The sequence below is a fragment of the Pteropus medius genome, unplaced genomic scaffold (genome assembly GCF_902729225.1).
Source record: "Pteropus medius unplaced genomic scaffold, Ma_sr-lr_union100, whole genome shotgun sequence".
Taxonomy (NCBI): Eukaryota; Metazoa; Chordata; class Mammalia; order Chiroptera; family Pteropodidae; genus Pteropus; species Pteropus medius.
This window is the reverse complement of record NW_024342467.1, coordinates 25597188-25616029: the sequence shown is the minus strand read 5'-3', so window position 1 is coordinate 25616029 and position 18842 is coordinate 25597188. Positions and strand designations below refer to the sequence as shown.

Below are 18842 nucleotides of genomic sequence, written 5' to 3'. Positions count from 1 at the left end.
TTCCTTACTGGCCTGTGATACTCCGCCCCCCCCACCCCCGCTGACAGGCGGGGGCCCTTATCTCCGGCAGGGCTGGGGCAGGATATTGCAGCCCCTTATCTGAGCAGCTGAGCGTCCAGGCAGGAAGGAGGCGCAGTAATGGAGGGAGATAGAAACGCCCATTGTGGGGCATGAAATCCTGTCTGCTGCTGATAGGGCCGGGCCGCAGAGCCTGCCCGCCGCGGGGTCCGACCGGGACACACCCTGCACAAGGTGGAAGCCGGGCTCCCGGGGGAGAGGCAGAGGGTCGAGGTCTGAAATCCTAAACGAGACCCTTGGAGTTGGGAAGGACCCCGCCCGGGACAGGCGCAGATCCCAACGCCTCGGCCCCTTCCGAGCTGCAGGGAAGGCCGGCCCCGGTGATAAAAAAGGTTTTGCTGCGGCGTAGGGAGTTAGCTTTGATCTCCTAGCAGCAAACGCCCACGAAACCAGCGACCAGCAGTGAACTTCAGAGGGTGGGTGTCAGCAGCCCGTTACCAGAGCCTCTCACGGACCCCCCGCCCCGATATTCACAGGAAGCTTTGGGGCTCTGTTTACATCCGGAGGATTGATTCAGGCCCCGGCACGCATTCGGTGACCAATAAGTCGTCATCGAATGAATGAGGGAATAAACGAGTGACGGACGGAGACGTGAACCGGAATACTCCTTACTCATTATCACGAGGGCACTTCCTCTCTTCAAAGAGGCGGACATTTGTGTCCTGCATCTCTGACCGCGCTTTCCTGGCATCACGGCATTGTGAGACCCAAACCCGTGATTAGAGAATCGATGGGCAGCACAGCCCAAGAGCGCAGGTGGGTTTTGAGGGGCCGTCTCTCCAGGCCATGGTGGAAAATTCTAACAGCGTCTAAAGCACACGCAGCGCTCACCGTGTGCCAGACGCCGTTCGCAAGCACTTTAAATTGTATTATCTCCTCTGAGCTTTACAATAGCTGTCCACTAAACTGGTCTCGTGAGGTGTCGAGGGGGCCCCTAACCCACCCGAGGGGACACAGCTAGTCCTAGAGTGAAGCTGGCATCCGAACGGGCCAGTTAGTGCCTGACTCGCCCCACACAGCTCAACAAGGTCATGGTGAAGTCTCACAAAACGCCCGGCCTCTGAGCACAGAGCTGGTGCTGTGGCTCCTCCGACACACTTCCTTCCCTGACATGCTGCCTGAGTCACCACTACGGACACTTTCCTGCATTTATACCTGAGTCCCTGACATAGGAGCTTCCTGCCCCATGAGCTGCTGTGAACAGCAAAATCCTGCTGGAATCTACGATGAAGCATCAGAACACGCGGCCGAGGTCACGTCACTGAGCCGACTGTCTGCCTTCATTTGTGGCCCTGCAAGGCAGCCACGGTGGTCGACGGTCCCACGTGCCACTCCCCGGAAGAATCGGGCGTTTTAGTTGGCATCACAGGCCTCGACTTGACAAACTCTGAAAGTGGCATGGGACGTTCGAGTGCCTCGGTGGCTGCTCACTCAACACCAGTTGTAGTGAGTATCATGGGCGGTCGCGAGGTCACACCATGGTGGCCGTGTGGAGCCAGGCCGCGTGGAAGCACAGGTCACTCTTTTAAATTACTCTTCGGTGTGACGTGCATTAAGATTTTGTTTGGTTCCTACATATTTCCCACCGCTTTACAAGCTAAAACCTATCCTCTCACGACGGCTCTGCCCAGGATCTGCAGACGCCAGCACACTGCGAGAAGACAGCCACGTGACCCGGGGAGGCCTCACCCCTGTCGCAGGGCAGCGGGATTCCCCATCATCCCTGGAACTGGCTTGAGAATAATTTGCTGAAGCATCGAATGCCACATCCTCATAAGGAGAGGTCACTGATCGCGTAGCACTTTTAAGGAACAACCGTATTACAGGACACCCACCTCCACTCCGTTCAGAAGGTGCCGGAACTCGGGGCAGATGAAGGCGCTGCCCGCGTAGGCGGCGTCGATGTGCAGCCACAAGTCCTCCTTGTTACCTAAAGACCAGAAAAGGCTTGTGAGTTTTCGAATGGACGCCGCCTCGCCTGGGGTCTGCCAGGAGGCCTGGTCCCATCCCCGAGACCTTCCTGCATTTCCTGCATACGGTCTACTGATGGCCTCCGTCGGCCCGGCCTCTGGATCCCCAACGGGCTCTGCACCTGGAAGGCAAAGGAGCCGTAGGCGGGCGCCATGTGCCGCTGGCCCCAGTCGGTGCCTGGCATAGGCCGGCTGCTCAGGACACGCGTGGGAAGTGAGGGGAATGGGAGCAATCACGCCCCTCGCTCACACCCAGCGTAGCCCGGAGGCCGCGTGCCCTGGCCCACCGGGCGTGTTCATGGTTTGTTCCAGTTACACCACTTTCTCCGCCCTCCCCCGCCTGGAGCCCCTCCCCCCCCTCACAGTTCTCCAGTCCGTCCCCACAAACCTCACTCGTGGAAGGGCATAGACAAGCCGCAGGGTCTGTCTGTCCCGGGCCCTCCCACTTGAGGCTCCGCCATTCCCTGAACACCACCGGAGGCCGTCATTGGCCCCTGCCATGAATAGCCTTGTGGGAAGGGCCACGTCTTTCTCTGAAGGGGAGACAGTTTAATGCACACCCTCAGCTCGGATGGTCGGGGTCCAACTGCCTGGCAGTCTGGTGGCCTTATCTCCCTCTTCCAAGCAATGTCAGATGAAAAAGCACCGTGACTTGGGGACAAAGGAGATGACACAGTGTGCCTGTCACAACACCCACTGCAGAGCTGGTGAGAGATAACTGTGACCATCGTGACTGCACTGCCCCCTCTCCCCCCCACCCGCCCCAGCCGGGGCTGCACAGCTCGGGCATGGAACATGGAGGTGGGAGGTCTCGAGGCTGCGCGTCATCCCCCACAGGTGAGGACGCCGGGTCAGGGCACCACTGGCAGGGGTCGCTCGGCACCTGCCAGGTGCTCGTGCCACCCGATGGGTCTGGGGCTCGCTTTTCCACATGTGGGGCTGGCTAGCCGTCACGCGGCGCTGGGTGCCGAGCTGTCCTGAGCTCTGCTGATAACACACAGGGCACTTCAAGGCCTTGATTCGGTTCCGTCTCCAGGGTTGAGGGGTCAAAGCCCTGAGATCGAGACCAAAGTGTCCCGAGGACACGACATTGCCATGGAGACCTGTGGTGGGAGGGGCCTGGAGACCGTCTATGGGCGAAGCTGTTGGGCTCCTCACCTCGCTTGGACTCGTCACCCCAGACACTGCAGAGCCCACATGGATGGGCGGGGAGCTGGGAGGGGTGCAAGCCTGGGACAAACGGGGGTCCCCAGGGAAGCAGCGGCCCAGACGCGCTGGCAGGAGACCGTGTCTCGGAGCAGGGCGGCCCCCCGGGCTGCGGAGGCTGCTCAAGAAAGGGCTCTCGTGTACCCAGCCTATGCCCTCCTCCTCAGCGCCACCCTCGCAAGAGGGTCGTGTGGCAAGACAGCGACACCAGGACCATCCACGCTGGCCGACGTCCAGGACAGACAGAGGGAAGATCTGGCCCCGAGTCGCGGGGAGGGGGCGGGCTGGAGGCCGAGCCCCAGGCTGTCGCCCAGAGCATACTGGAGCCCCGTGGGGTGGTGAGTTGGGAACGACGAGGGGCCTCAGGAGGAAAGAGGGGTGTCAGAGGGAGGTGTGCCACGAAGAACCAACTCGCCCGAGGCGGGCCTTTGCCCCCGGCTCCCCAAGCTGACGCCAGGCCCTGGAGCACCTGCCGCGAGGCTGCTCCGGCCGGCTTTGGCCCCCAAGCCATGCAATGACATGGTTTGGGACGGGGGCCTGGGCCAGGCCACATCAATTCTGCCTTCTGGGAGGAGTAGAGACCACAGGAAGTGGCCGGACCTTCGGGAGGGCCTGGAGACCGGCCGGCACACGGGCAGTGCGTGACTGAGCCCCAGCGCACTCCGGACACGGACACCTCGGGCTAGTGTCCCCGGCTCAGAGGTGCACATCGTCACGCAGCAGCAGTCAGCGGCCGTGACCCCGGAGAGGACGGCCAGGGCTCTGAGTCTGGACACCCCGCCCGCATGCTACACCGTGTCCCCTGAACAAACTGTAGCCGTGAGCGGCTAGCTCCCAGGGGTCCTGCGACTCCTTCGCGTTATCGAACCCGAGGGGGGTCTTGGAAAGCCTGAACTTGGAATGGGTGTCAGAGCAGGGTGGTCTTTGAGGGCTGGGTGCCCCCTGGCCACACCTCGGCCTAAAGCTCCTGCAGAAGGAGCCTCTGAACGGGCTTTCGTCCTTTCCGCCGGGGGCGCAGACCGCCGCCCGGGCCCTGCCTCCCTGTCGCGAGACCGGCCGGCCGCACAGCCTGCCCTCCCCCGCAAATATTGCGGGTCACCGAGACCCCGAGGCCAGGGGATGGGAGTTACGTGTCCAGGACCAAGGCCCCCGGCACCCAGGCAAGGCCGCCTTGGCAGGGTCACACCCGAGGGGGCAGGGGCTGCCTCCATGCCACTCCCCCTCCTGCTGCCAGCACTGCCCTGGGAGGCCGGGCCGCACCGCCCCGTCCAGCCGCCCGGCGCCCCTTCCACGTGCCCTGGGAGGCCTGTCCTCAGTCTCCCACTTCGCAGCCCCGGTGTGCACTTCCAACTGCCCCGTCTCAGCAGAGCCCGCCAGGGAACCAGCCCCTCGGGCCAGGCAGACAAACCGGAACCGCCTCTGGCCATGGCTTCAGGAGGAGCTAAGCGAACGCCTTTCCTAAAGCCGCAGGTCGGAGGAAACCGTCCTCCGAGGGGAAGGCGGTGAAGGGGCGCCTCTCCCGACGGCGAGTGATGTGCTGTCAGCAACACACATGGCTGGCTGTCTGGGCCACCCTCCCGCCCACTCCAGGGGTGGCCAGAGGGTGGCTGTCCACCATGGCAGCCCAGCCAGTCCCAGGGTGGCCTCCGCGGTCAGCACCAGACACATCGCAAACCGAGCTCTGCCCGCAGCCTGACCGGAGCGGAGGACACCTGGCCTCTGGCAGGCTCCTCCCACAGGCTGTCATCTCCCTGCTCCAGCGAGGAGCCCACCCTGGGGCTCAGGGGCCCTCAGGGCCGTGCGGGCTCTGCCCTGCAGAAGACCTCGGCCCTCTGAACTGATAGCCACGGAGTCATGTGAGCTGCCACCATCCGGATATACAGTCCTCAGCCTGACACCTGAGTCAAAGGGGTCGCCTAGCTGCTCGGCCCACGAGGGTTTGCAGGTGACCTGCCGAGCCACAGCATGTAGCCTGAGGGCCTGGCCGGCTCCAGGAAACACCCAACTTTGGGGGCTTAGCTCCACCTGCCCAGGGCAGCAGCTCCACGGGAGTGTCACGCCCGAGGACAGAGCAATAGTCGTTCGTGAGCGGTGCCCCCAAAAGAGGGAAGGCCTAGGAAACCCCTGCCTTGAAAACCCACCTCTTACCCACAGTTCTCCTCTGAGAAACACAAATTCCAGTCTCTGGGAGAAAACCTCAGTGCCTTGTGCGTGTGCATGTGTGTGTGTGTTTGTGTGTGAGCATGCGTGTGTGCGCAGGAAGTGGCCCAGTAAAGCACAGGAAACTCAGCTTCTTCTTTGGAGAAATCCAGTTTTTTGCTATCGATTTGCTTAATCACCTTAGCTAATTTGCTTAACAACATTCAGTGATTTCAAGAAGGCTGAAAACAGATATGCTGGGAGACTGACTTCAAGTGCGGGTGACACCCATGTCATCTGTGCAGAGGACCCTTGGGTGAAGTGTGGATACTAGGGATTGAAGAGTGTGTTCTCTGTGACAGAACGACTTAGCCATGCACACACGTGTCACTTTATACTGCTTGGAACCGTTGTTCATTTGTTTGTCTTTAATAGTGTATTGGCATCGCTAAGCACTGTTCATGTCCAATTTGCCCAAACTCTGAGTTTGTGGAGTTCACGCTCATGAGATTTGCGTTATTACAAATATGAAGAGAGCCTGGCAAACCACCACAATGTTAAGTGTTATTATGTTACTATTATAATATCGTACTAATATGTAACATTTTGTTTAAGATTATGTATGATACTATTACATGTATTATAATATTAAGTTACTATTATGACAGAGGAAAGACCCGAGAAAGGTGTACGAGATTCCCCGAGCACCGAGTACCGAGAACTTTTCCCAGTAGAAAATGCAAGCGATACTTACACAGGGGACCTACTTCCGAAAGTCTATCAAAGGAGCAGCAGGATGTGGTCCCCAGTGTCACTACCACCTGGAGAGTAAAGAGCAGACGTTCTTATAAGCCCCCATGTTTGGGTCACGGTCAAAACCTCCGCATGCACAACCACTGCCCAGGGCCGCGGATGAGGTGCTCGGGGCGTCTGCGGGGTGGAACGTGCCTCTGGAAGCAGCAGGCACTGTCAGGAGACACGGACTCACTGGCAGGACCTCTGCCTGGTTGGAGGGGGCCATGCATGACCCCTGTGGGGCCGAGGGCCAGAGACAAAGCCCACCTTGCCACCAGCGTCCCCACGCTCTGCTGGCCGACAGCGCGTCCATTCAGGCCGTTCCTTCCGTGAGGTAGGAAGTCTGGGCTTTCTCTTAGTTTGGGGATGTGTGTTTCTGTGCGTATCTGTGGGTTTGTCTGTGTGTGCGAGTGTGTCTGTGTGTGACTGTGTGTGTACATATGTGAGTGTGTATGCACGTGTGCACAGCAAGCACGCCGGCAGCGGTGTGCACCCAACAGGGCTGGCGCTCTTAGGACATGGTGGAATCTTCTAGAACAGCCTTGGGGTCGGCTCAGCCCTTCCCGGGAGTCTGGCTGGGAGTGTCACTTTCCCTTCTGAACCTGCTGTTCCTCAAGAGGGACATGGACCTCACAGGGAGATGCTCCCCAGGAGTTCGCCAGCAAGTGTGACGTGGGCAACAGCCCTTAAAGATGCCTTCTGAGCGAGCGTGAGTGCGTCGTCATGCGCTGGGGACGCGGCCCTACCTGCTGTCTGTGGGGGGAGCGGGCGAGGCGGGCGGCCTAGGGGAGTGGCTGGCGGGAATGATTTCCGTTTGCTGCGGGCTGTCGGGCTGTCCTCGCTGCCTGCTCCCTGGCCCCGGGTGATCAGGGCGGGGGGATGGTGACCAGGCGTGTGATAGCCCCATCGGGGGCGGGGGGGGGGTGCTGTGCACAGGCCTGCGGGGTCAGCGAAGCCCCGGATGTCAAAGCATCGGAAATACAGAACATAAAAGGCACGATGAATACACGGCCATTTAAGCCAAGCACTTGGGACAAAAGGACCAGAGTCGGAGGCCCGGTCTGTCACCCAGCGAGGTCGCGGGGCTTGGGTTTTCTACTTAAACACAAACGCACCGGAGTGGTCGCTGCCTGGTCCACAGGGCCCCACCACGCCCCTCCCCACACCTCTGTGGGCGCCCCCTTCCCCCCGGGGCCAGGCTCAGCCTCTCCCCTCTGCTCCCTTTGGACAGGACGGTCACCAAGTGGGAATTCAAGTCAGCGGGGCAGTTTCTCTCTGGCATTTGCATTTTCTTCCTGACAGTAACTGAGTACTAAAACGCTCTGTCTATGGCACCCGGCTCTGTAGGTGGGACTTTTTAAATGCTTTGTCTCTGTAGTTAAAAGAATAGTAAAAATTATGTAGTTAAAAAAAAAAACCACAGGATGATTCAGCCGTCTTGATATTGCTTATCATTCGTTTTCTGTTTTAAGAGCCTCTTAGAAACGACGGTCTGTCACCCAGCAGTGCCCCCCTTTCATCTTGTTTTCCTCGGTTAAATTCTAATCGAACAAAATTAATAACGTTTTTAAATTATATGAATATTAAATATCCCCTCCTTAAAACTGTTTTCTGTCCATGCGTGCTTGGAATGGTGTTGGTCAAATAGCAATATTTTTTGTCCTAGGATGAGATTTTGGTTAATATAAACCTTTATTCTTAGATTTTTATGTAGTTATTGATGTTTTTTCTTTGGGCATGGAGCATTTTATTAAAACAACAAATCTTGCCTCGTCCTGGGCGTGGCCTCACTTGGAACTAAGAGGAGGTGGCATTTCCTGAGCGCCTCCTCTGAGGCCTGGGCTTTGCAGATATCACGTTCAGTCATCACGACGACCTCATGAGTTAGACTAGGTTGTGATCCCTACTTTACACGGACCCCAGTGAGACTCCAGAGGTGAGTCAAGGACACACAGAGAGGCAGGAGCATGCCGAGGGGGTGACCAGGCGTGGTCAACTCTTGTGTCCTGCCAGTTAAAGAGCCCAGCACTCTGGGCCTTGCCAGAGTCCCTTCTGAACGTGCAGCCAACGAGGGAAGCTGGTAGGGCGGGGGCGGCGGGGCTCCCCCTGAGAAGGGCTGGGCTGGCCCCGCACGCCCAGCACGTTCTGGATGGCTGCGAGTCAGCTCGTCCTGAATTCTCAGAAGCCGCTTTGACACCAAGCAGCTGCTCGGCTCGAGTCCGATTACCCTGGCTCAGCTCGGTGACACTAACCTGATTTCAGCCACACTGCAAAGGCATAATCACATTTGTTCAGGGGGAGGGTGGGGGCGTGCAGGCAGGCGCCCCACCTCTGAGAGCCTGTGCTGCTCCTGCTGCCAGACCCCACTCCCTTCCAGAGCCTTCTCCTTTGCCTCCTACCTGGGACCCGCCTGCTCTGATTAGCTACATCCCCGCAGGCCCTGTCGCCTGACTTTCTCAAGGGGACGGCACACCGTCGGGAGGAAGCGGGGAGGCTGTCACAGCCCCAGGAGTCTGTGGAGGGCAGAGACAGCCTTCCAGGTTCAAACCTGCCACAAGCACCCCTTGCTTTCAGTGGAGGGCTCAAACTGTGAGGGGCCTGCAACCCCTCTGAGCACATAATGAAGGCTGCACGCACCTCAGAATTAAGCCTGGAGTTACAGTGCACGTGCAGGCTGACAACCCCCAGATGTGAGTTAGGGCTCCAGCTGCCCCCTGGGCCAGCCAGCCGGCCTCCGTCCCCAGCTCCTAGGTCCCTTGGCTGCCCATTTAAGACAGATCGGTTGCGTTTCCTCGAATGTCCTGCGATCTTCGATGTCTCTGCACCTTTGCTGTCTGTCAAAGCTGGATGGCTCTGACAGCTGGGAACCCCGGGGAATGACAAGTGCCCATGTGAGCAGCGTTTCCCAGTCCTGGGCACACGTGCGGACCTCGAGCTGCAGGGAACTGTCCCCAGAGGCTGATTCATACAATGGAATTGGGACCGGGCCTGGGCATCAGAACTTCTCCAAGCTCCCGTGGTTCCGATGTGCAGCCAGGTGACACCCTGCTTATCTGCCACCACACCTGGCGCCACATGCTGCCATGTGCCTTATACGCTCCTCATGACAGAGCATCTGCCAGGGCACAAAAAACCGCCACAGTCAGATCACATGGCACCACTTTAAGAGGAAGCAGAAACGAGACGTCTCACCTGAGCAGAATCCTGCAGGCTTGGCTTCTCCGCTTAGTTCTGAGATGAGCGCAGCCGAAGGGAGAATAAACAGACTCTCCCTCCAGCCTTCGTCAGGGAGAAGCAGGCTGACAGCCACCGAGCAGCCTGGGAAGCGGCCGGGCCCCCGGACCCTACCCCAGGCCCGGGCCAGGCTCAGAGGCCCCCAGGGGCACCTAGGCAGCACATCTGTTGAACTTACAAAGAAAGGAATCAGGCCAGCGGCCCTGTCCTTCCCCAGGGCCTCCTGCAGGGCAGAAGCAGTCATGGCAAACTTGTCATCTGAAGGGACGGCTTTTAATCTCACTCCACCAATCAAGCTGGCTCTTTCCACTGAAGAGTGGGCCTGGAAGGAAAGCACAGGTAGGGTCACCCCGCACGGTCGCCGTGAGCCCGGCCCAGCAGAAAGCTCGCGCCCCTCCCGGCTGCTGCCACCCCGCGGTGACAGGCCACGGCGCCTGCTTTCCTGCCCTGCCTGCCGCATACCTTGGCTCCTGGAGCCTTTCAGGGCACGCGGAATCTTGCCTTTCTGTCTAATGAATCAGACGCTTAGGAGGGCAAAGTGCTGGGTCGATACTGGTGACACTTGTCGTTCATTGGTCTGAATTCTAGGGTAAGCGGCGAGATCCTCCCAAACGTACCCCGGAAGTGGAGTCTGGACACCCGGGTTCCGGTCCGGGTCCTTCCGCCATCTCAGTAAGTAGAGGCTCAGTAAACAGTGTTGGGAGCAAAGGAGCTGAGGACACGGCACCATCGCTGGGGGGCAGAGCTGTCCCCTCTCAGGGGCTCCCAGGAGAGCCAACACACTGGGGTCACCGCCGCCCGCCATCACTGTGTCCTGCTCTGCCCAGTCCCGCGCCCGGGCTCCCAGGGGTCGGCCTCCGGGGGCCTGGGGGGGCTCCCGCCCTTTCCCCGTGGCCTTGGAGGTTCCAGAATGAGCCTCCAGGGCCTCATGTGCACAAAGAGGAAATAACGAACCCCTGCTCGAAGCCCGGTTGCGAGAATGGCAGGCTGCGATGTGGATCCAGGAGGGCGCTTAAGTTACTTGCCCACTCTTTTCAAGCCAGGCTCCTAAGTCCCCTGCGAAGCCAGGCCCAGCCCCGGCCGGCACCCGCTTCGGGAACCCTGTGCCTCTAGCTTCGGACGAGGAGTGAGACAGTCAGGTTGCAGACCCCCCACCCACACCCCGACCCTCGGCTCTCTGGGGCCACGTGGGCCTAAAGTACAGAGAGGACACAGGGTGAGACGCCCCAGAGGGCAGGTGTGACCGCGGTCGGGGGCCTGGGAGGCGGTGACGATGGGGACTGTCACGAAAGCCGGTGGCATTCTAGACTGTCTATGAGAGATGGTTCTGTACACATGCACCTGCCTCCTGGAGAAGCAGCCTTCAGTGTCCGCCCAGGACCCCTTGTGTGGCCTGGGTGTCCACCCCCAGCTGTGGTGGGTATGAGCTGGTTGTGGCTCCCAGCTGCCCCTCTCTGGTGACAGAGCCGCCTTGTTACCCCACCCCCCGGACTGGCGGTACAGGTGTACAGAAGGCCAGCCCCTGGGTCCTGGAGTGGTGGACCTGTGCTGAGACAAAGTCGTCACAGTTACAATGCCTGGCTTAAAAACGCATGAAGGTTAACATGTCGGCAACGCTAACCAGCTGTCGCTCGGGGACGGGAACGCTCAGGATGGTGCCGTCCACGCGCTTTGTGCCCCGCGTGTGGCGCGGTCCTCACGGGGCTGCTGTCTGCTGCTCGGTTCTGTCCTCTCCCGCCTTAACTTTCAAACAGGGGGTCGGTGGCCTCACACTAGATGTTCCTGTTTGCAGAGTCCTTGAAACCGTATCTTTACCTCAGTCCAGCCGCTCGCTGGCCGAGCAGCAGCAGGGGACAGGTGCCCTCGGCCCGCGTGAGGGTGAAAACCAGCTCGGAGAATGTACGTGCTTCGCCTGAGATCACAAAACTTACAATAGCAGAGCGGAGCTGTGAGCACAGGTGACCTCAGCGGGAGCCAGGGGAGGCGGCTACCGGGCTGGGCACGGTGGCGTCACCGCACGTTTATTTTCAACTTGACTGACTAAGCTCCCACCTGCAACCCGCACCCCTTCTGGACAGGTGTCCGTCTCAGTGACACCTGAGGGACGGCTCTTGGATCTTACACGACGCTTCACCATCTTGCTTTGCTTTGATTGACACCGACCACTCAGATCTCGGCGACTCGGCAAGGCTTCCAGCCAACACACTCACTTGATCCGAGCAGTAGGCCACCAGCTTGTCGTGGATGGCGGCTTCCGTCATCTCCGGGGAGGCGGCCTGCAGGCGGCGCACCGCTTTGGTCCGGGCGGCCAGCAGAGAGATCAGGGTGCTTTCACTGGCACTGCCCTGAATCAAAGGAAAGATGGAAACAGGCTTCAGCGCACAGCGAAGGAATCTGCGTCTACCCTGTGGGGAGACAGATGATCAGCTCTATATTTTTCTGAAAAGATGAATCTGAAATTGCAAAGTTCACTCTCGTTCGCAAAGAAAGACTCTGGACACCTGTGACTGGCCCGTGAGCTTTAATTATTAATTCCGCACTGCATTGTCTAGAGCCCCAGCATGTCCCGGGCAGGAATCTCGGGCCACGGGGATGGGGCGGATGACACTGCTGCGGTCGGGCATGGGTGACAGGTGACGCGGATGCGGCGCCCGCTTTGTCATCCCATTTAGTTCGCAAGAGGATCCCGTTTTCAAAGTGTGCCATCTTTGGGTGGGACACCGATGCTCAGAGAGGTCCGCTAACTCGCCCCAATGCAGGGCTAGCAACGGGCAGAGTTCGGGGAGCTCACGTGTGTCCCTTGCAGGCTGGGGGTGTCCCTGCATCCTGAGCGACCTGCCCCGTTCCCGCTCACACTCACTGAGAATCAAGGACACCCTGGAAGAACCCCGTGAGCTGCATGGGGTTAACACTGGGCAGAAAAGACTTTAAGAGGTTCATTCTTGTTGACTCTGAGAAAGAAGCTTATCGGGTTTGAGAGGCTGACTTTTCAGGTGGACATGCTCCCCTCCCCTCGCCGATCCTGACGACTGATTTTTATTTACCGAGTCAACGCTTTTACTTCTTTTAAGCCAACCCGTATCCTTTGGGAAGACAGGCCAGACGTAAAGGCGAATGCATTTACATGCGGTTCTGCCGCTCGGTGCACGGACGCATGGACGCGTACATAATCCTCCTTGTTCAGCCTCTAAAACGGGTTTGGCGGTGTCCTTGAGTCACGTTCTCACTAGCAGTGACTCTAGGTGTGTTAGACCACCCAGTGCGAGATGTGGGCAAAGACGCCTGGCCGCAAAGCCGTCGGCTACCGGAGCACCCGCACGCCCCCCGGGGGCCTGCTCCCCTGTGCCCCGCATTCTGTGCACACTGCCGCAGTGGCCCTCACGGGGTGAAGGCACAGCCCTGGATGGGGTCCCCTCCTCACCCAGCACTCGCGCAGGGCTGCAGCCTCTCTCCAGACCCTACCCTCTGTCTGAGGCCTGGGCCCCACAGACCCACAAATGTCCAGTGTCCGCAGAGCCATGTTCTACGGAAAGGCTTTGGGTCACCATGCGCCCCTTTGGGGGTTTCCGGTGGGCTGTGTCCATGTGCAGAGACAAGCGTCCCCTCCTTCAGGCAGCAAAGAGTGATTCTGAGAGGCTCCCAGTGACACACGCGTCAGTCGAGCGTCCGGCACCTCAGCCGAGTGAGGGCAGCAGAATCGATCCCGGCCTCCCTGGGGAGCAGCCCTGGCCGAGGGAGGAGCAGGGCCACTGTGCTTGTGCTGAGAGCATAATGACACCTTTGCTGCACCCGGCAGACAAAGGTTGTCATGGCGAGCCCGCCAAGAGGCAGAGAGGCACTGGCGGGTGCGGAGCTGGGTCTGATGTGGGGGCAGAAATGGCCCTTCAGCTCCTGGGCATTCAAGTGTCGCCCCACACATGGCCGAGAGCTTTCTTCCACGAGAGCTTTCAAACCCAATTAAGAGACCATTTCGCAGCCCTGTTTGTCCAGCTCAGAGGATGACTCACCATGTGACCCAGACACCCGTCCCTGCTTCTATGCTGGCAGCTCCGAGGGACTCAGCGTCCCCTGCAGTTGGGGCCCTACGCTGTCAGGCTGTCATCAAGCTCGGGGCCTCACCAATTACAGACAATCAGCCTCGTGCGCCGGGAAGGGCAGCTTCCTGCCGCACACACACACTCTGCCTGCTCTCGTCGAGTAAAGCAAGCGCATCGGCTGCAAGAGGGAGCGTGTTGGGTCTTGGGCCAAGAGATGCCAGGATGCACTCGGCGCCAGGATCTCCGTGGTCTCTGGACGGTGGGATTGTCTTCGAGGAAAAGATAACACGTCGGGACCCAAGCCGTGGTCAGGGGCGAGCTGGTGCAAGCCTCGCGGGCCGCGCTCGCAGCTCGGAAGGGGCCGCCTCTGATGCCGTCAGCGTCCGGTGATCTCTGAGGCCGAGAAGCGAGAGCTTAAAGCCTGAGAAAGAAGCTGCCGCGGGCCGAGCTCGGAGGCGGCGCTCAGCGCACGGTCTCCCTCACCGCACTCGGCTTCCTTAGGTCACGGGGCGGGGGTGCGGTTGTCGGGCGGTGTCACATTAAGGTAGCGTCTTGGGCTGCTGAAAAGAACTGGAAGCAAATTGTGTTAGTCGTAACTTCCGGTGACCCGGAAACACTCTCCACCTGTTCGCGTTTTGATTTTGGGTGTCGCCTGGGTGGTGAACGTGGACTCAGCCAGGAGCACCCAGCGAGAAGCGGTGCTCTAAGAATCTAGTCACAGCTTCTCCTAAAGGCCGTCCTCCGAAACGCTACTTCTAAGAGTGAACATTTCGATGCAACGTATCTCATATCATTTACATGAATGGCGACACATCTCAGCAAATCACGCAATGATAATGTTCTCAAAAAACAGTTAAGTGACCAGAAATACTCATACTAAAGTAGGAAGTGAAGCCCCACGCAGAAGCTCCGGATCATGTATCACGTCATCCGGAGCTTGTTTACATGCATGCACACACACACGCATGCACGCACACACACGGGCACACACATGCACACACGTGCACAGGCACACACCACACATGCACACACATGCACACACGCGCACACACACACACCACACACACGGCGAGGTAACCCCGGGAGGAGGTGACCCCCAGCACGTTCCCACAGTTCTCCCATTTTTACCGTGACGGTCGGCTTTCACGAGTAGAAAGGGGGTCATACTTTTTTAAAAATGAAGTAGCAAAACCAACAGTGACATCGAAGGCAGAAAGTGGCAAAGTGGAAAACTGAAACAACGATTTAGAGAAAACCATGAGAAACTCCCCCAAAATGTAGAGGAGCCGACAATAAAGGGAAATAACAAAAGACGGCTCGACATTGCGGGCGCAGTGCCGACTGGGCGCGGGAACGCCCCCGGGGGACGGGCAGGTGCCCCACGCGGCCGCCTGGCTCAGGACGGAGCAACGTCCCCGTGGAGGAACAGTGTGTCTCAGACTAACGGGGTTGCCAGTTGCTGGGGCGGGGCCGTCCCAAATGAATGGAACACGTGGAAAGGGTAGATCGTGGCAAAACAGTGGATTTATAAAGAACAAGTACGTCTGCTGTGAGCACTTGGGCTGCAGAGAGGTGTCACGTCACCCCCTCCACGTCCCCTGGAGTGTCAGGACTGGGAGCAGCGGCTGCCCGCCGCACCAGGATGAGGTCAGCTGACGGGGCACGGACGGGGTGCGGACTGGGCCGCGGCCTCCCTCCCCTCCCCTAGGCCAGAAGGGTGCGTGGCGCCCCGTCTTGGAGTCCCGTCTCCGCCGAGGAGGTGGGCCGGGCTGCGTGACTGTGACAAGGAGACAGTGGTCTGGGAGCCGAAACGCTGTCTTGCGAGGAGGGCCTCGGTGCTGTCGCGCGTGGGTTCCAGCCTGGCTCGTGGCACCAGACGGAAGCTCTGCTCGCGTCAGAGCCCAGTCTTTCCGTCGGCGCCCCGCTCAGAATCAGTGATGTGGGCGGAAAGGCTGAGGACGGAGGCCGTGGGCTTGAGCCCGGCCACGTCAGCCTGCTGGTTGCAGAGAAGCCCGCCCGTCACGGCACATGGCCCGCTCAGCAAAGTGGGTCTGGGGTCTCTGCGTGGGAATGCCCCGAGGTGCCCGTGAGAACGTAGGCCCCGGACCCGTCCTCGACCTACTGAATCCCGTCACGAGGGGCAGAGTCCAGTCTCCCGCGGCGACCAGCACGTCTTGGATGTGGCCGGCAGAATAAGGGCCCCCCGAAAGATGTCCATGACTTAATCTTGGAACCTGTGACTAGTCACCTTTCATGGAAAAGGGGATCTTGCTGATGAGATTAAGTTAAGAACCTTGACACGGGGATTATCTTGGCTTATCTGGCTGGACCCGTTCTAATCACAGCATCCTTAAAAGTGGAGAGCCGCCTGCGGTCAGAGGGATAAGTGACCATGACTGCAAAGGATGGGTCAGAGAGACGGAGCCCTGCTGGCTTTGAAGCTGGGGGAGGAGGCCATGGACAAGGAATGCGGGAAGCTTCTAGAAACTAGAAAAGTCAAGGAAACACTCTCGCCTGCAGCCTCTAGCGTGTGAGGCTTGATTTTCGCCCAGTGGGACCCATGTTTCGCCCAGTGGGACTCCTGACCTACAGACTGTGAGATGAGGGGTCTATTTTAAGCCACTAATGTTCAGTGCAGCAGCCACAGGAAACTGACACATGGAGTTGAGGCTCGGGTCTGGTCGTGGGGTCTCCGGACTGGAAGGTAGAAGCTGGCTTGTGGATTTGCTCGCCACACCAGCCGGCGGGGGGCCCGTGCCTCGGCGTTCTCACGGGGGCAGTGGGCAGAGCAACGCGGCCTTCGCCAGTCCCCGGAGCCTCTCCGAAGACAGTGTCTGAGAAACAGAATCTCCTTTTTTCCTGAGTAAGCAGTGCTTCCCAATGTTGTCATCACAGCCTTGACACGAGAGAAGAGATGACACGGGTGTGACGGCTTCAGCAGAGCCTGAACTCCCAGCCAGGCAACGAGGGTGCTCGGCCCAGGTCTTCTTAGTGGCCTTTGTCCTGCAGATCCCGGCGGAGTGGACATCCTGCCATGCCCGTCACTGTGTCGGTCGTGTCTGCGGATGCGCGCGGTGGCACACGGTCTCTCTCAACGGTACATGTCGAATGCAGAGAGTGAATTAAGTCAGAGCATAGGAAAGGCAGTATCTGAGGGTGAGCTACTGGCTCCCACGATGTAGCTTCTAGAAAACTTCGTAGCACGTGGCCACAGCTGCCACTATCACGCTGAGGACAGCCCTACGTGGTGGTGGAGAGCGTGGCTCTGTAGTCAGACGAATGTGGGCTCCAACCCCAAGTGGGAACTCATGGGCCAGTGACCTCCCTGCTCAGTGCCTCAGTTTCCCCGCCTATAAAACAGGGCTATTCAAATGTCCCCTGCTTCCCACCGCTGTTGTGAGGTTTAAGTGAATAATGCCCGGGCCCGGTGGCTGGCAACGGGCACACAATGCAAACGTCAGGAGTTGCTGTTTATATTGCCAGGCACCTGCCAAGTGGCCATCACCGTCCTGTGTGCCATGAGCAGGGCCCTGGGGAGCCCGGGGAGACAGCACCCAGAGACAAATCTAGATCCAGTTGTCCCAACAGCTCGGCTTTGCTCATTCTCCAGGGGAAGCATGAGGACACGGCCAGGAGCAGCAGCTCCCCTGTTCCCCGCGGCCGTGGTCCCTCTGCAGAACGCATGCTGCTGCGGGCCGGACTCCCACACGCCCGCGTCTTACCTGGATCACCCCGCCCCCTTCGCCACCTTTCTCCATCAGGAATGCCTCCGGCAGCTGCAGCATCTTGCCCAGCCAGTCCATCATCACCATCTCCAGCTCTGTGCACGCTGGGCTGGCGGCCTGTCACGGGAGGGAGGAGAGGCGTCACGCACCGGCCAGCTGCCCCCCGCGTCCCGTCAGCTGCGGTGCACGGATAGGACGGACGGGATAACTGCGTCACTGCTTGTCCTTAGACTTGACCAGTTCCACAGAAGCTTTTAAAGCTTTCCAGCAGGCCCGGCATGGGTGGGAGCTGAGGTGAGGATGTGCATCCTGCGTCCCGGGGAGAAGCGGCAGTGGAGACGGGCCACCAGCAGGTCCCCGTGCCCCGGCGGCTTGGAGGCCTCACGGGGCCCATCTGGGCTGGCATGGTGCCAAGAGCCTGGCCCATAAGAGTCCTCATCTCCCCGATGCTTGGGAATGGAGGGGTTCGCACGCTCCAGGCCCCTGGGCCGCCACAGGAAGCCATGTGCCCGCTGTGTGTGGGCTGTGCACGTCTACCGGTGACCTCATCAGCCTCAGGTCCCTGGAGACATCATCCTCCTGCCCCCACCCTGCTCTGCCACAATTCTCCAGGGGCTGGGGCTGGAACGAGGGGCTGGTCTTGCAGAATTTCAGGAGCAGTGTCAGGGTGTAGCCTCCCACTGAACCCAGGTTAAAACCGTCCGAGCCCAGGTGCAAAGGCCCTGAACACTCGCTAAGTAGGCACCCTTGGGCCAGCACTCGTGGGAGGCTGGCCGGGGAGGAGGGCAGAGGCCACGGTGGCAACCATGCTGCGTGGCAGGCAATCGTGCTGCCCCGTTGGACATCCATTTAATTACTGAAGGTTCCAGAAAGGCTCCCTGCTGTGCTCACCTCCATGGCCACCGTGAGTCTACGGGACTGGCCTGGGTCAAGAGGTGGGCTCCGGGCAGACTACCCTCTGGGGGCCCCGGGCAGCTCACTGGCTGGAAGCCTTCAGGAGGGCACTCCACAGACTTGCTTGTCATTGCACAAGGGAGGAGCAGGGCGGCCTGGCCCCACTGAGGACGAGGACGGTCGAGCCGTCCCCTCCACGTGGTATGCACTGTGGCTCCCAGGATCCCACAGCCCGTGTGCACCGCTCCCGACACACCCCTGGCCAGGCTGACGCACCTCTCCTGCCGTCAGCCCCTCCAGGGCTCCTCCAGCCCAGCTCCAGGCTGGAGCCTCCCGTCACCACAAGGGACCCTGGCCTCGGCCAGCACAATAGCCTAGAGACAAGACGGCTGCCCCGCTAGGCCCTGGAGAAATCGGACTGTCCTCAGAAGGGACAGACACACAGGAGATGAAAGCCAGGTCCCTGGAAAGACAGGACGGGTCTGGGTCAGCAGAACCAGTGAAATCTGCTGTGGTGTCTAAGGACACAAAATGCCCTCCGAGGATGGGCTCGGCAGCAACCAGGGAAGGTCGTGTGTGCCCGGGTTGCTCTCCAGCAGACGGGGAGGCCTTGGGCGCCTGACGGCCGGCATGTCAGAGAGCTGGGCGCGGGGCTGGGCGCCCCCGGCCCTTCCTGTTGGGCTGCAGCTGCTGACCCCAAGCCCCAGCTACTCCGAACACATGGGGGGCGGGGGCTGACATGCCTCCCGCTGTGGGACACCGTG

The 18842-nt window shown here is 59.7% G+C and overlaps 1 protein-coding gene across 1 annotated transcript in view; it reads right to left on the bottom strand.

Annotated features, from left to right (window-relative positions):
* Window positions 1–18842, bottom strand: part of DDC (dopa decarboxylase) — a 48352-nt gene that overhangs the window by 16336 nt on the left and 13174 nt on the right. Inside the window, exons 4-8 of the mRNA XM_039862851.1 lie at window positions 17182–17301; window positions 11633–11767; window positions 9601–9744; window positions 6148–6214; window positions 1914–2008 (exon numbers count right to left, since the gene is read on the bottom strand). Coding sequence (XP_039718785.1) covers window positions 1914–2008; window positions 6148–6214; window positions 9601–9744; window positions 11633–11767; window positions 17182–17301 — 561 coding nt within the window. The remainder of the gene's footprint in view (window positions 1–1913; window positions 2009–6147; window positions 6215–9600; window positions 9745–11632; window positions 11768–17181; window positions 17302–18842) is intronic.